General features: G+C 50.4%; 1 protein-coding gene across 1 annotated transcript; it reads right to left on the minus strand.

Annotated features, from left to right (window-relative positions):
• Positions 1-9129: 9129 nt before the first annotated feature.
• On the minus strand, positions 9130-14811 carry MRPL28 (mitochondrial ribosomal protein L28). Its single transcript, XM_058816175.1, has 5 exons — positions 14468-14811; positions 14233-14385; positions 11285-11419; positions 10004-10090; positions 9130-9491 (listed from the first exon to the last, which is right to left on the minus strand). The coding sequence occupies exons 1-5, from the start codon at positions 14753-14755 to the stop codon at positions 9408-9410; spliced, it is 747 nt and encodes a 248-aa protein (XP_058672158.1). The 5' UTR covers positions 14756-14811; the 3' UTR covers positions 9130-9407.
• Between the last annotated feature and the right edge of the window lie 82 nt (positions 14812-14893).

The raw sequence follows: 14893 nt of genomic DNA on the forward strand, positions 1-14893 counted from the left end.
GGCCCAAAGAGGATTTTATAGGGTTTAAAATGTAACACAGTATGGTAATGTAGTGATTCTTATAGGCTGTATCTAAATGCTGTAGGATTTGTATATTGTACTAGATTGGCTAGTGAGAAATAGAATATTCAGCACAGAAGAAGATTTATTGTATTGGAACAGGAACCTTGCTCTCTTATCCTTTTACTCTCTCACCCTCTCATCCTCTCTCCCCCTCTCTTCTCTCAGCCTGCTCTGAGCTGTGTTTAGCAGCTCCCAGCAGGGCCCTGCACCCAGGCCCTTTGCAATAAACCACAAGTTCCTGACCTGGCTGCAGAGATCTCTTGTCTGTGTCCATCCCCACCGTGTAACCCCCCATGCTCCTACACCGTCAACTAAGTATCTTTCCCAGAGCCCTAGAAAGACCTTAATTCACCTTGTTCTTCAGCATATCATGCAGAAAACAGGGGAAAAAAACCCAATAAAAGGTGACACAGCATTCAAAGTAGAGAAGGGAGCTCAGCAGGACAAGTGGGTCTGGGTATGAGTGATTTTCACAGTACTTTCAACTCTGCACATCCCAGGACTGAGGAGATTTCAACTCTGCACATTCCCTGCATCCAAGATTTCCCTCCATTTTTGGTGCTGGCACACAGGTTCCACACTTTAAAACACTGGTAGAGAACTGCTGTGAAAAGAAAGAATCGCAGCTAATGACTTCTGGAGGAAAAGCCTTGCAGCAAGACTTAAAGCTCAATAGAATGAGAGGATAAAGTGTGAGAAAGAGGAGAAAATCCCATGGATGGCAAAGTCCTGCATTGGGAGCAAAGCATGACAAGGCTCCATTCCTAGAGCTGCAGCAAGGCAGCTTAAAGTTAGGAGTAAAGACTTTCCATCCCTTGAAACCTTCCAAATCCATACATGACTTTTAGGGGGAAGGATTTAACAAGCTCAGGTCCTCCAGGAGCCTCAAAAGTCAAGGGACAGAATTGTAAGGAATAAAATGAGCAGCCATAGACAGTTATGGGGGCAGAGTCACCTCACATCCAGCTGGGCAGGTGAGACTCACCTGGGGAAGTCCACCAAAGACATGCAGGAGGGGGCTGACAAGGAATTTAAAGGGCTGTCAAGGAAATTAAAACACCTTGGAATGTTTGAGCAATCTCCATGGGAATAAATACCTGGCTGAAGCACAAAAATCCCAGCCCCATCCATGCCTGGAGCACTGGCAGAGAAATCCCCTTCCCACTGCTCCCTTTTCCCTATCATGTCCCATCCTGTTTGCTCCCTCCCCCTCGTTCCACCTCTGCCTGGGGGACACATCCCTGGGGCCACCAGGGCACAAGGACCTGCTCAGGGCACCCCATCCCTGGGTTCCCAGAGGCCCTGTGAGCAGAGCCCACCTCAGAAATGCCATTTTCTGTGTCTGAGTGCTCTGGCTGGCCTGAGCCAGCACCATTTCCATGTTACCATGGCAATGGCTGCCTGCAAATGTGTGCAAGGGATGCTCAGAGCAGCAGAGTCCAGCCAGGGAAAGGCCTCTGTGGCCAGCCTGGAGCTGCCAAGGCCACCCCCCTCAGCTCCTCCTCCTGCAGCCAAGGAGCCCAAACTGAGCCCATGGGGTGAGGCAGGGGATGGGAATGGAGGGAACTGCCCCTGTTCTGTGTGCCCAGTGTGCCCACTCCAGCTCAGCCCACAGTTGCAGGAGAGATGGTGGCAGGAACATGGCAGGGAGCTTTTGGCAATTCATTTGCATATGGAGATTTTATTAGCTTTTTGTTTCCTTGTTTGTTTTTTGATTTTTTTTTTTTCTTTCTTATGACTCCTTACTGTAACAACTGAGCCCCCATGCCCCTGTCCCCCTCTCTGCTCAGGCTCAATCAGACCCTGCCTGGCTGCAGGCTGGTGTCAGCCCAGGGAGAGTCCTCCCACCACCAGGCCACCGCCCTGCCCTGACACACTGGCCATGCCTTGTCCCCTGGCCAGGACAAACAGTGTGTCAGGAGCCAGCAGGGCTGGAAAAGGCAGTGGTCACTCCTGGAGAGCCACCAGGACCTTGTGCTGGCCACAGGCAGCAGCAGCCGAGGCTGGCAGCCCCAGGGATGCTCACACTGAGCCAGGCTGGTTCTGCTCCACTTCCCTGGGCTCCAGGTGATCCAGCACGTGGCCAGTGACTCCATGCTGCCATCCCTGGCTCCTGGAGGGGATGGTTTGGCACTCCAGGCAGTTCCTTGGGAGGTTGGGAGAAGACAGAGCACAGCACGTGGCAGCAGGAGGAGCTCAGGCAGGAGGGTGGCTGTCCATAGCCCAGAGGAGGGAGGAGAGCTACTGGATTGCCTCCCCTCCAGCCAGCACCTGGAGCTGCTCTTCCTCACACTCATCCTCTCCTCTCGGGCTGCTTTGCAGGGAGGAGCTGCAGCACAGAACAGTGAGCTTGGGAGGACCTCTGGAGGTCTCAGCCCAGGCTCCTGCTCTGAGCAGGGCTCCAGGGCCTCACCCTGTCCTGAAAACCTCCACCTCTCCAGAGCCTGTCCCAGGACTGCACCACCCTCCTGTGGAAGATTTTTCTCAAGTCCAGCCAGTGTGTCTCACTACCCATGGGCTCCTGTTCTTCCCCCTGCAACGAGAGCCAGGTTGGTTCATCAAGATGGAGCCAAGTCCAGCTCCATCTTGATGCCCAAAATCCAGAATGGTTTGTCACTCACGTGGTAAAAATCCACCAGGATATTTGCTGCCATTTCCTGATCCCCAGAGCAAATTCCAGGGAGAGAGCAAAGCTGTGGGGGGTAAGCACAGCCCATACTTCCACCTCCAACAGCCTGAGCATCCCAGACCAGCTGTCTGGAAGGAATTGAGTCCTGTGGATCTGAAAACAAACACTGTAGTGATACTTGAAAGGGTTTGCTGGAATTGTCCAAGCCAGTTTCTAAATCTCATGTCTCCTTGGTTAATGCCATAGGATGGGGGATGATTTCAGGCTACATTTTGACCTCTGCTGACACCAAGTTTGGGCTGATTCACACCCCTTTGCAACAGTGATTCCAAACCAAGAGCCTCCAAGCCAGGAGGGAAAGGCAGGCTCAGCTCTGAGACCAGCAGAAAAGGACATGCTGCTTGTGCTGTTGCTCCCAAATATCCCTTTTGTCTGAATACAAAGGGCTTTGTTGGGAATTTACAAGGAAAATCTGTTGAATTCATGAAGGTAAACAGGTAAGAAAATGTTTGTTGAGAAGCAGAGCCTTAATCTCAAGCTGGTTTTTGGATCAGTGACTGCGACTTGCTGGGAATAACAAGTGAGACAGGAAAAATCCAAACATTGCTTCAAGATACCAGCAAACACCAGAATTCAGAACCACAAAGTCCCAAAGAACAGGATTAGTCCAGCCATCCCACCCAAGGCCTTTCCTGCTTGGATGCTTTTTCCCAATTAACCTTTTTCTCTGCTTTATTTCTTTGCAGTGTTGGGTTTGGGGGTGATTGTTCCTTCACAACTGGAACATGGTGGGCCCAAATTTCATATTTCAAGGAGCAGTTTCATATTTGTGGCTTGCTGGGACTATTAAAGAGAGTGGCGTGTTATTACCGCGACCTGTGTGGGTTGCAGTTGGTGAGAGAGAGACGGTGAATCTTGTTTCTTGATCAGAAGGCTGAATTTATTAAGATATGATATAATACATTATAGTTATACTAAATAGAATATAGAGAGAGGTTTGCAGAGCAGCTAGCTAAGCTGAGAAGAGATAGAAAAGAATCCACAACAAAGTTGTGTCCAGGGACTCAGTCCCCCGGCTTGCACTGATGATTGGCCCTTAATTATAAACATAGAAAATGAGCCAATCAAGGTGAATCCTATTGCATTCCACAGCAGCTGATAATAATTGTTTACCTTCTCTTCGGGGGCCTCTGGCTCCCGAAGACACAGAAATATGAAAGGAAGGATTTCTGTGGAGAAATGTCTGCGACATCTCACCTTTCTAAATTGTATAAAAATAAAAGAAAAATGCTGATGTGGAATGAACAGGAAATTCCTTCACCTATAAAATATAGAATACTAATAATTCACTAAAACAATCCTACAGTATAAGAAAATTGCAAGAAACAATGCAAAGAGAATTCAAGTCCATGCAGCTGAGTTTCAGGAACAGTCCATCAGCTGAAGTTGTTTCTTTTGGACATCTGAGAGTCCTTTTTGGTCCTGAAACAGCATAACACAATTTTAAATAATTTGAAACAATTTGAACAATTTTTAGAATGTCCTTTTCTGGCCCTTCAGTGCTTCAGCACTTCAGAGCTGCTGCCCGCCTATTTTCAATCTTTTTTATTTAATTTTTAAATTTTTTTTTTTTTTTTTTTTTTTTTTTTTTTTTTTTAATCGAAAAGCAAAAGAGCAGCAACCGAGCAGAGCAGTGCCAGAGAAGGAAAGGCCCTGGGGGCCCTGGCCCATACTGGACCAGGAACCCCAAAACTGGCTCACACAGGGGGACCCGGACCGGTAGGACAAACCAGAATCCCCAAAAACATCAAGAGGCCTCGCAGTGGGCCCGGCCCAGGAATTTCCTGAGCCCAGCATCCCAGGCCAAACCCATGAGGAAGGCTCTGCATTCCTACGGGCCTGAGCCTTGCTGCCAGCACAATGGCAGCACGGGTAGTGAGACGCTTCCTTTCCCCTAAACCACTGAGGCATGCCAGCAGCAGGGAAATAGAAGCTGCCCCGAGAATCTTCATCTCGGGTCTGGGAATGTTTGTTTCCCACAGCATCACGGCACCACCCCCACTGGGCTGGGGACCAAAGGCAAAACTTTCGGGAGCCCCCTCCCCCTCGCCGCTAGGGCACAAGAGAGGCGGCGGCCTCCATGGGACAATCCCCGAAAAACCACCCCCCAAACCGCCGAGCTTGAAAGCCGGCAGCCGGACTGCCACAACAGTGAGCTGGCGGGCAGCCCCTGCTCCACTGAAGGAGAGACCAGCCTCCAGGGCGGCTGCTGGGACGTCCGGTGGAAGCAGCGGGGACGGAGCCGGAACCGGGGAGGGAGCCGGAACCGGGGGGGGAACCGCGCTGAGCGTGGGATCAGCCGCGGGCTGCTTCGAGGGTCCCGCGGGCTCAACTCCGTTTTCTGCTGCTGACTCTGGGGTCCTCTGCGGAGGCGCAGTCGCAGTCGCCGTCGCAGTGCAAACCGGCAGCAGCGGAGCTGGGAGTGACAGCGGAGCGTCGCCGTTGCTTAGCAACAGGTCAATCGACGGAAGTGCTGTCTCTTCGGCCTTCTCCGACACAGGCTCTGGCGGGGGCAGGGAGGCCGGTGAAACCGCGGGCGGGACCTCCTGGAGAGGCGGAGACGGGATCTCCTGGAGTGACGGCTCTAGCAGGGCCGTGGAGGAAACCTCGGAGACCGGTGCCGCCCCCGTTTCTGAAGGCGGAGTCTGAGAGGCCGGCGCTGGCTTGAGCGGCCGCTCCCATCCCCCCGGAGAGAGAGAAGGGGGGGGAGGAGAACACTCCATCTGAGCATGCTCCAGAGCAAGAGTAAAAAAAACTTCTTCGTGCCGCGAAGTTTCGCCCCCCCCCCACCGTGAAGCAGGGGGGGCTGGGAAGAAAAATGTCCTCCCCCACCGCGTCTTCTGCCAAAGGTGGTGGGAACGGAGCCTGGCCATAACAGTTAGAAATCCATTGAAAACAAGCTGCTCTGCGTTTCAGGACAGGGAAAAGCTTTATAAATGCTGGGTAGATAGAAGGCAACACGCGTCCCTTACTGAAGACGCGCTGGATAATGGAGTCCATGCACTCCCAGACAAAAGCATCTAAAGCATATAAGACATCAGCAAAGAACCCAAAAAGCTTTGCCCATCGAAAGAATTCATAGATATCTGTTTTTGACAAAAAGAAACCGTCTTCCCTGCACCAATGTTTCCAGAGGGCTATTATTTTCTCCTCTGAAGGGGAGAATTGAATCTCTTCTGGCAAGGCATGGGTCTGCCATACAAACAGCCACAAGCTACGAAGGGCTGGTTCATCAGGGATAGAAAAGTGAACAGTACCTTTTGAAAGAGTCCAGCTTGCTCTGGCCAGCTCCACAGGTCTGCTGCTCTTTTCCATCATCTTTCCTGATGGTTTTCCAGAAGAAAGATTCTCTTTGTGGTCAGCCTTGGCTGTGAACTCTGTCCAAATCAGGATCTTCGGTTCTTTAGCTCCTGGCTTGAATCCACTTTCTGAGGTCACTTCAAAGCAACCCTCAAATGCTACACATACAGGATTTTTACCCAGTGCAGCAATTTTGCTCCTCTGGTCTTATCAGATTAATTTTTGCTCTTACACGAGGGGTCACCAGATATTACCGCGACCTGTGTGGGTCGCAGTTGGTGAGAGAGAGACGGTGAATCTTGTTTCTTGATCAGAAGGCTGAATTTATTAAGATATGATATAATACATTATAGTTATACTAAATAGAATATAGAGAGAGGTTTGCAGAGCAGCTAGCTAAGCTGAGAAGAGATAGAAAAGAATCCACAACAAAGTTGTGTCCAGGGACTCAGTCCCCCGGCTTGCACTGATGATTGGCCCTTAATTATAAACATAGAAAATGAGCCAATCAAGGTGAATCCTATTGCATTCCACAGCAGCTGATAATAATTGTTTACCTTCTCTTCGGGGGCCTCTGGCTCCCGAAGACACAGAAATATGAAAGGAAGGATTTCTGTGGAGAAATGTCTGCGACAGCGTGTTTTTGATACCTGAGGAGTGAATTAAACAGATGGATTGATGTCCCACTTCCCAGTGCTGGTGGCTGACACAGCACACGTGCCTCTCCCAGCCGCTCATCCATCATCCTTTCCCTGCTGTCTAGATGAGATCATTTTTCACTGTTCCCCTTTCCAAGCACTGCCATTCCAGCCTGATCCAAGGTGACCCTGGCAGGGCTCTCAGGCAGTGTGCTGGGGCTGTCACATCCTTGCCAGCCTGGTGTTGGATCCTCCCCATGCTCCACGTGCCTGTGCCTGGCTCTGGGCCAGCAGCAGAGCCTGGTGACCTTTGCAGAAGGCTGAGACAGTGCTGGGCTCTGAGCAGGGCTGGGCAGCCAGGCCCTTTTCCTGTCCAGGGGTGGATTTTGAATTTCAAGCTGACAGCACCCTATTGCACCCTGGGTTTGTGGCATCTGTGGCTTCCTGGGAACTGGAAAACTACCAGCTCCTCTAATCCCCCTGTCAGGGCAGCAAAGGAACCATTATCTGCCAGACCGAGCCCACCCAAACAGGGAAAACCATCCCTCAAGCAGCACCCAACTCTCCAGCTGCAAAATCAGGACAGGACTAACACTGAGCCCTGAGCTGTTCCTCCACCTCCTCAAGGCCACCTGGCTGGGGGGTTTGTAGCCCAAACTGCCCCAAATGCTGCACAGGGGACATGCCCCACCTTGAGACATCTGCTGCTGTGCCCAGCAGCCCTGTGTGCTCCAACTCTGCTTCCCCTGAGGCTGCAGCTTCCCTCAAGGCAGCAGAGTAATCCACGAGTACATCTCTGGGCCTCATCCAACATGGGTGCAAGGAAAGGAGCAAGGGGAAGGTTTCTTCACAAAGGCAGAATGACAGAAAATCAGAATTCACCACATTCCAAATAGACTCCCCCAGAGAACCTCCTGCAGCTCCAGCTGTGCTCATCAGTGCCCCCCTTGAACCTCACCCCCAGCAGGACAGGAGCTCTCCCCAAAAGCTCTTGCTGCCCCTGGTCACCCACCCAGCTCTCCTGAGGCAGCAGATCCTGCAGGTGCCCAGTGAGAGCTCTGCAGCTCAGTCAGGGTCCACCCCTGGGAGGACACACAAGCTCCACAGAGCCAGAACCTGCCACCCCTGGGACAGAGCAGCAGCTCCTCAGTGCCCAGGAGCTCTGGGGCACCCGGGCACGTTCCAGAGCAGGGCCAGGACAGAGCCATGGGCTGGAGTTTTGCTGGGAGCTGCATTAAAATGCATGAGCTGAGCTGGCCCTAATGATGAGCAGAGCTGTCAAACAAGGAGCTTGTCCCAGCTAATTATCTCTAACGAGGGCAGAGTGTCAGGGTCCCCAAGGAGCTGGGCAGCAGCTTCCCACTCAGCTCAGTTGCAGCAGAGAGAGAAGATAACCAAATGTCATTGTGCTGGCCTAGCTGCACTGTCATTAATTAGGCAAATAAGACCTTCTGTGCCAGTTTGCTCTTGAGAACCTGGACTTGCTGGGGATGGAACACACAGGCAGGCTGGAGACATCCCAGCTCCTGCTACCCAGCCTGTTCCCCCTGTGCCCCTGCAAAAACAGCACAGCCCTGCCTGGCAGCCCCAGCCAGCCCTGCCAGCCTGTGCCAGGCTCCTCTGCAGGCTCAAATACCCCTTATGGGGACTCCAGCCCCTTCTCTGTCCTGGTTTTCATGAAATGTTGTTGTTCAGATCCCATTCAAGTCCAGCACCTCCCTCACCCAAGCCCCAGCACGGCCCTGTGAGGCTCTGTGCTCACCCAGTGGCTGCTTCTGCACCACCCCCAAACCTTGCAGGCACTGCCAATCCCCACTGCCCTGGGGTCCTGCTCCATTCCAGCACAGAGGGCCGAGCCACACTCTGCTCTACAAGCCCAGTTTCTCTCTTATCAGTCCTTATCACAAACCAAGGCAGTGCACTTGCACTGATGTGCCAGACAGGGGGAAGGCAAAGTCTCTTCCACAGAAATGAGCCACACAAGGTTCAGCCTGCAGGCTCTGTGCTTGCCCCTCACCTCAGAGCTGAGGGGAAAAGGGCAGAGGCTGATTTTAATCCACCCAGAAACTCACTGCACCACCACAAAGCTTCCAGACAGCACCAGGGACTCCCAGTGCTGCTCATCAGTCTGTCATTATGGCAAGTGCTTTGCAGTGCCTTGTTGCCAGACAGCAGCAAAGACTTCAACACCCACTTCAGCTACATCTTTACAAAATAAGATTTAAAAGTCACCAACTTGCAACAGAAACAGGGCTGTAACCCAGGGGTTAGTGAGCTGTGCTGGGGAGCTCAGCCCAGCGGTTTGGGGTCACACTTTGGGGCACAACCACCTCAGGAGGATGAAGCTGGGGATTGATCTAAGTTACATTGTGTCTCATGGCCCCCGCTACAACACACAAATAAAACAAGTATCAGAGAGAAGTTTACTGATACCAAAATTTGTATTTTGTATCACAGGTGGGCTCTCAACAGCAGCCAACTGCTTGTACAGGCACAAGATTCACACTGAGTCAGTCTGACAAGAACTCTCAGAGCCATAGCACAGAAACTCTTTCCTCAGCCCAGAGGAGCAGGTCCTCACTGAATTTAGGCTCTCACGGCACTTCAGCAACGTGGTTTTCATGTGGCCCCTTCCCCAGCAGCCTGGTTGAGGCAGCAGAGCCCCTGAACCCACTGCTTTCTCTGCAGCAGAGTTTTGCTGCCAAGGTTTCTTCCTTCTACTGCTTCTGCACTGCCTGCTGCTGCTCCCTCAGCTGGCTGACGAGCTCCTCAGCATACACCTTGAAGAGGGGAACAGGGTCCTGCAACAAAGCAGAGAATAAATCATGTGAAAGGAGTGAACCTGAGCAGCAGCAGGGGGAAGTGCAACAGGGAGCCCAGGGAGTGCTGGCAGCTAAAACCAGAGGAAGATGTGACTGGGCTTTATTCAGGGGCTGCACAAGGCAATCTGCTGTGCCACAGCATCAGCTCAGCTCTGTAGCCCTCCCTCAGAGAGGGCAGGCACTGTGTGGGGCACTCAGGAGCTTCCCCAGTTCTGAGAGCACATGAGGAGCATCACTAGCTCCCAAGGATATCTTTCCCTTCCCTTCCCTTCCCTTCCCTTCCCTTCCCTTCCCTTCCCTTCCCTTCCCTTCCCTTCCCTTCCCTTCCCTTCCCTTCCCTTCCCTTCCCTTCCCTTCCCTTCCCTTCCCTTCCCTTCCCTTCCCTTCCCTTCCCTTCCCTCTCACACTGCCATCAGTGTCTCCTGGAGCCCATGGAGAAGCTGCACTGCAGCCACAACACCTCAGTGCTGAGCACTGCCTCAGGAAATCACCTTTTTTTCCAGGAGCCTCTGTTTTTCTATGGCTTCTTCCAAACTCAAGCCAACCCATTCAGCTTCTTCCTCTGGGATCACAAATTCCTGTGATAAAAGGAGAAAGTAGCACAGTCTTTAGAGGTGAGCAATATACAAATCCTCTCTCTGCCCACTGTTGGAACCCTGGCTGCTGAGAATTTCAGACTTTCTGTGCTCACAGGCACTGAGCCCCAAGAGAACACTGCATTTGACCTGAGGCCGTGGAGAAAACTTCCAAAATTTAATGACAGAACCAAAATTATAAGTGTGTAGTTTAAATAGAAGTGTATAATATCACATAGTACAAAACTTAGAGTTTAAAGTTTTAGATTATAGTAATATACATAAAACAAGATAGAAGTTTTAGAACATAAGTTAGTCCTTCTCCTTCATAGGTTTAGGTGGTATTGTATAATATATATATTATATTTTATAAACAATGTTATTATAAATACTATTATAATTATTATATTATAATTATTTATAATAATATAAATAAAAAAAGGTGGTTTTTTGTTTATCAGTTTTTGTTACATTATATTGTAAATGCTTTAAAGTAAATTATTTAAAATTACTCTTTGTGGGTATTATAATGTATTTTTCATAGTTTGATTTTGCTAAAGAATTTAGAAATTTACTATATTTTTATTTGTAAGGCTATCTTTTGAAATTTGTTTTTAGTTCTATTTCTCTTAACAATGTTTCTTATTCTATGGTATTTTTAAGCTCATGTCTCTTATCTTGTCACCATGATATTTTCTGAAAAATCCCTTCACCAGGATTTCTTCTCCTGGGAAGACGAGAAGCCTCAGCCTCTCCATGTTTTGCTCCTCTGGAATGTGGTCTGGAGATTGTTTATCCAAACATGTGAATTGTTTTTAATTAATGACCAATCACAGCCAGCTGTGTCGGACTCTGAGGAGTCTGTCACGAGCTTTCATTATCATTCTTTTCAAGCCTTCTGATGGATCCTTTTTCTTTAGTATAGTTCTAGTATAGCATTTATTTTAATATAATATCATAAAATAATAAATCAGCCTTCTGAGAACATGGAGTCAAATTCTCATCTCTCACCTCATCCTGGGGACCTCACACCACCACACTTACCTTAAGGTCTGTATATAGATATATATTATGTGAGCTTTGTGTTAGGCCTTGAGAATTTTTAAAAATTTAGTATTTACAGATTTATTTTTGGCATTTGCCCCTGTCTCTTGAGCAGAAGCACATGAGGAATGGCTGGCCAGGAGCTGAGCCCACCTTGTACTTGTCATAGATGGCCTCTCTGCGGGCTGGGTCGTCGGGGTGCAGCGCGGGGTCGCGCCGGGCCAGGCGCAGCAGCATCGTCCTCTTCAGGTCCATGCCCAGCTTGGAGCACATGTCAGCCCTGGGGGTCTGCAAAGGTGTTACACAGGTGTCTGACCCTCTGCCTGGGGGGAAACCCTCTTGTAACAGTTTGGTGTGAGGAAAGAGAGACCCACAGGACTTCTTTGGTCTTCGGCTTGTTGTTTATTGTTATCTCATCTAAAGCTTTGGCACACTGTCTGTACCAGACTCAGCACACAGGGAAAGCACTGCAAAGTGGTTGTAAGATGTACAGCTTCAAGGTCTTTTAAAGCTGTTTCATCTAATTAACTCTTAAAACATACGTTATTTTTGCTTTTCTACTAATAACTCATCTCTCGTCTCGTTGCACTGTGGTTTTCCTCACTGTGAAAAATGTGGATTTTATGATCGGCTTTTTGCAAATATTAAAATTAATATTATATGTGTTGTGTTAGAAAGTAATACTGTATTAATTTTCTTAAGTAGTGTGTTAAATCTAGTTTTAGGTTATAACAATGTTAAAATAGAAACTATGCTATGTAAGATACTTTTTTTAAAGAAAGGACTCGCAGTGAGAGAGCAGCCACAGGACACCTGAATCTTTCAGAGAAAGAGAATTTATTGCTCTCTTATCAGAAGAAATGAACTTCTTCCTGCCTTGCTCAGCCCTGAAGACACTGTCAGGATTCAGAGGAAGAAGCTGACACTGACCAGACAGAATCCTGTGTTTGAATGGAATTTATGCATCATGTATGAGGTGTATGAATATGCAACAGGCTGTTGTTTTTAAGAGTTAATCCTCTGTTAACGTGTGTCCTTTTTCAGGCTTCTTTTGCTTCTTTTCTGCCCAGAAAAAGGTACCTAGCCTGTCTATAACTCTAGCCTGCCTGTAACTGTTTTTATTGTCTCATATTGTCCTAATCCAAATTGTCCAAATTTTTATTACTTTAATTATATTATTATTTTTACAACCATTTTATTACTATTAATATTTTAAAATTTTAAAAACAAGTGATTGGCGTTTTTCACACTCACATAATTATTTTTGTGCTACTAACACTGTGGAACATGGAGTAGATGAAGAAGAAGAAGACAGAGACAATGCCCAAGATCTTCCATTTTGCTTTGGTCTACATCTATACTAAAAATGTCAAAACCTAAATTTCTCACTCAGTGGCAAACCACACTACTCTCTATTGTTTATTTCACACTTTGGCAGACTCCACTCTATCTCAAAGCCTTGCAAGCCCTCTCTCTCCATGGACAAAGGTTAAAGGCAGTGTTTCTCTGGGGGTCAGAACCCCTCAGAGCAGACAGAGAAATATTCCCTGTTGTGGAAACCCAGGGCACTGAGAATATTTCCCTGTCTGCTCTGGGGTGCCCTGACCCCCAGGGGAGCACTGACTTTGAGCCTCATTCATGGAGAAAGTTTCCTAAACTCTAGAACAGAACAGAATCCACTAAGGTGTGAAGTAGATTATAGAGAGTAGTGTAGGTGTATTATTTAAGTGGGAAATTGAGGTTTTGGGATTTTTAGTATGTTGTGGATGGAAGCAAGATGGAGGGCACAGGGTGTCATTCTGGGTTTCTTCTTCATGCTTCTTCTTCCTTCTTCTTCATGGGTTTGGGTGGCATTTTGTAATTGGGTGGAAAAGTCCTCATTGTGGGCTTTCGGGAATCAGTTATTGGGTTAAAAGGGAAATAATCTAGGTGTCAGCTCTTAATTTGATAATTTAGCTTGAAAAGACCTTGTCACAAGAGATTGTTGGCCATTTTTGTGGCGCTTTTCCAGTGCACTGAGCCTGGTGTGGACAGTGTGCAAAACTCTAGGTAAGATAGATAAAATAACTCTAGATAAGATAATAATAAACAAGAACCTGAAGACCGAAAAAATCCAGTGTGTTTCTTTTCTGACACAACACTGCTCCAAGAGGGTCTCCCAAAACAGGGGAGCCCCCAGCCAGAGTCCCAGAAGTTGGGAAATAGGCAACAAGAACCCCAACACGCTGTGCCCTGAGCTCCCACAGGGTTAGGGAGCAGCCAGGGGGCACAGCCGTGCCCAGCACAGGCTCTCAGGGTCAGGGAGCAGCTGCCAGGGGGCACAGCAGTGCCCAGCACACTGCCAGCACTGCCAGCTCACCCACAGCCAGCACAGGCTCTCAGGACACACGTGGGGAAAGATCTGTTGGATTTGTTCTGACAATCTGATCACAGCTCTGAGTTTCTGTATCAAGGGCTGCAGTCAAGAGGGAATTAAAGGCTGGGAGCATTAGAGCTGTGCTAAAGCATTGACAGCAGCAGTTGTTCAGCCTGGAAGAGAGAACACTGAGGGCAGAGCTCAGGGGGGGCTGCAGCTCCTCCTGAGGGGCAGCTCTGGGACAGGGAATGGCTGGAGCTGGGCAGGGCAAGGTCAGGCTGGATTTTGGGAAAGGTTCTTCCCTCAGAGGTGCTGGCACTGCCCAGGCTCCCCAGGGAATGGGCACAGCCCCGAGGCTGCCAGAGCTCCAGGAGAGCTTGGACAGTGCTCAGGCACAGGGTGGGAGTGCTGGGGGGTCTGTGCAGGGCCAGGGGTGGGACTGGGTGATCCCTGGGGGTCTATTCCAAGCTGGGATTGTCTGTGCCCGATTCCAGGACTTGGTGCCTGCCAGCTGAGGCTGAGGGCACTGCGGGCACAGCCCGGGAGGATGCAGAAATCGGTACCTTGAGGATGTACAAGTCGGTACCTTGAGGATATAGAAATCGGTACCTTGAAGATGTACAGTCGGTACCCTGAGGATATAGAAATCGGTACCTTGAGGATGTACAAGTCGGTACCTTGAGGATATAGAAATCGGTACCTTGAAGATGTACAGTCGGTACCCTGAGGATATAGAAATCGGTACCTTGAGGATGTAGAAGTCGAACCCGAAGGCGGCGTCGATGAGGTCGAGCGTGCGCATGGTGACGGTGATGGTCAGCGTGGCGTCCAGGATCTCGCTGTAGAACTGCCGCTTGAACAGCTGCGGCTTCCACGTCTTGGGCAGCCTGGTGGAGAGCTGGGCACGGCGCGGCCGTCAGGGGCTGTCCCGGGGGAGCCCCGGTGGCACCGGCCCGGCCCGGGAAGGGCGCAGCGCTCACCTTGTCGTTGCGCGCGTAGCGGAAGCCGCGCACCCATCCCTCGCCGCCCCAGAGCCCCTCGTTGGCGGCGGGCGGGAAGTACACGGGCACCGGCACGTCCTGCACGCGCTCGCGCTGCCCGGTGCGCGGGTTCCGCCGGTAGCGCAGCCCGTGCGGCTCCCAGTGCACCGGCGTGGGCGGCGTGTCGTCCTGCAGCGAGGCCAGGTAGTGCTGCGGCAGGCGGGCGCAGATGCCCTCCCGCATCCGCATGGCGGCCCAGAGCCGCGGCGGGAAGCGGTGCAGCGGCATCGCCCCGGCCCCGCAACCCTGGGCCCGCGCGCCCGGCCGCGCCGCCAATTCCGCTTCCGCCGCTCCTTGGCTGGGGCCGACGGAGCGCGACGGCGGCCGGGAGGGGCCGCGCCGCGCCTGCGTTTCGCCCCGGCCAGC

Source organism: Ammospiza caudacuta, chromosome 17 (assembly GCF_027887145.1).
Source record: "Ammospiza caudacuta isolate bAmmCau1 chromosome 17, bAmmCau1.pri, whole genome shotgun sequence".
NCBI lineage: Eukaryota > Metazoa > Chordata > Aves > Passeriformes > Passerellidae > Ammospiza > Ammospiza caudacuta.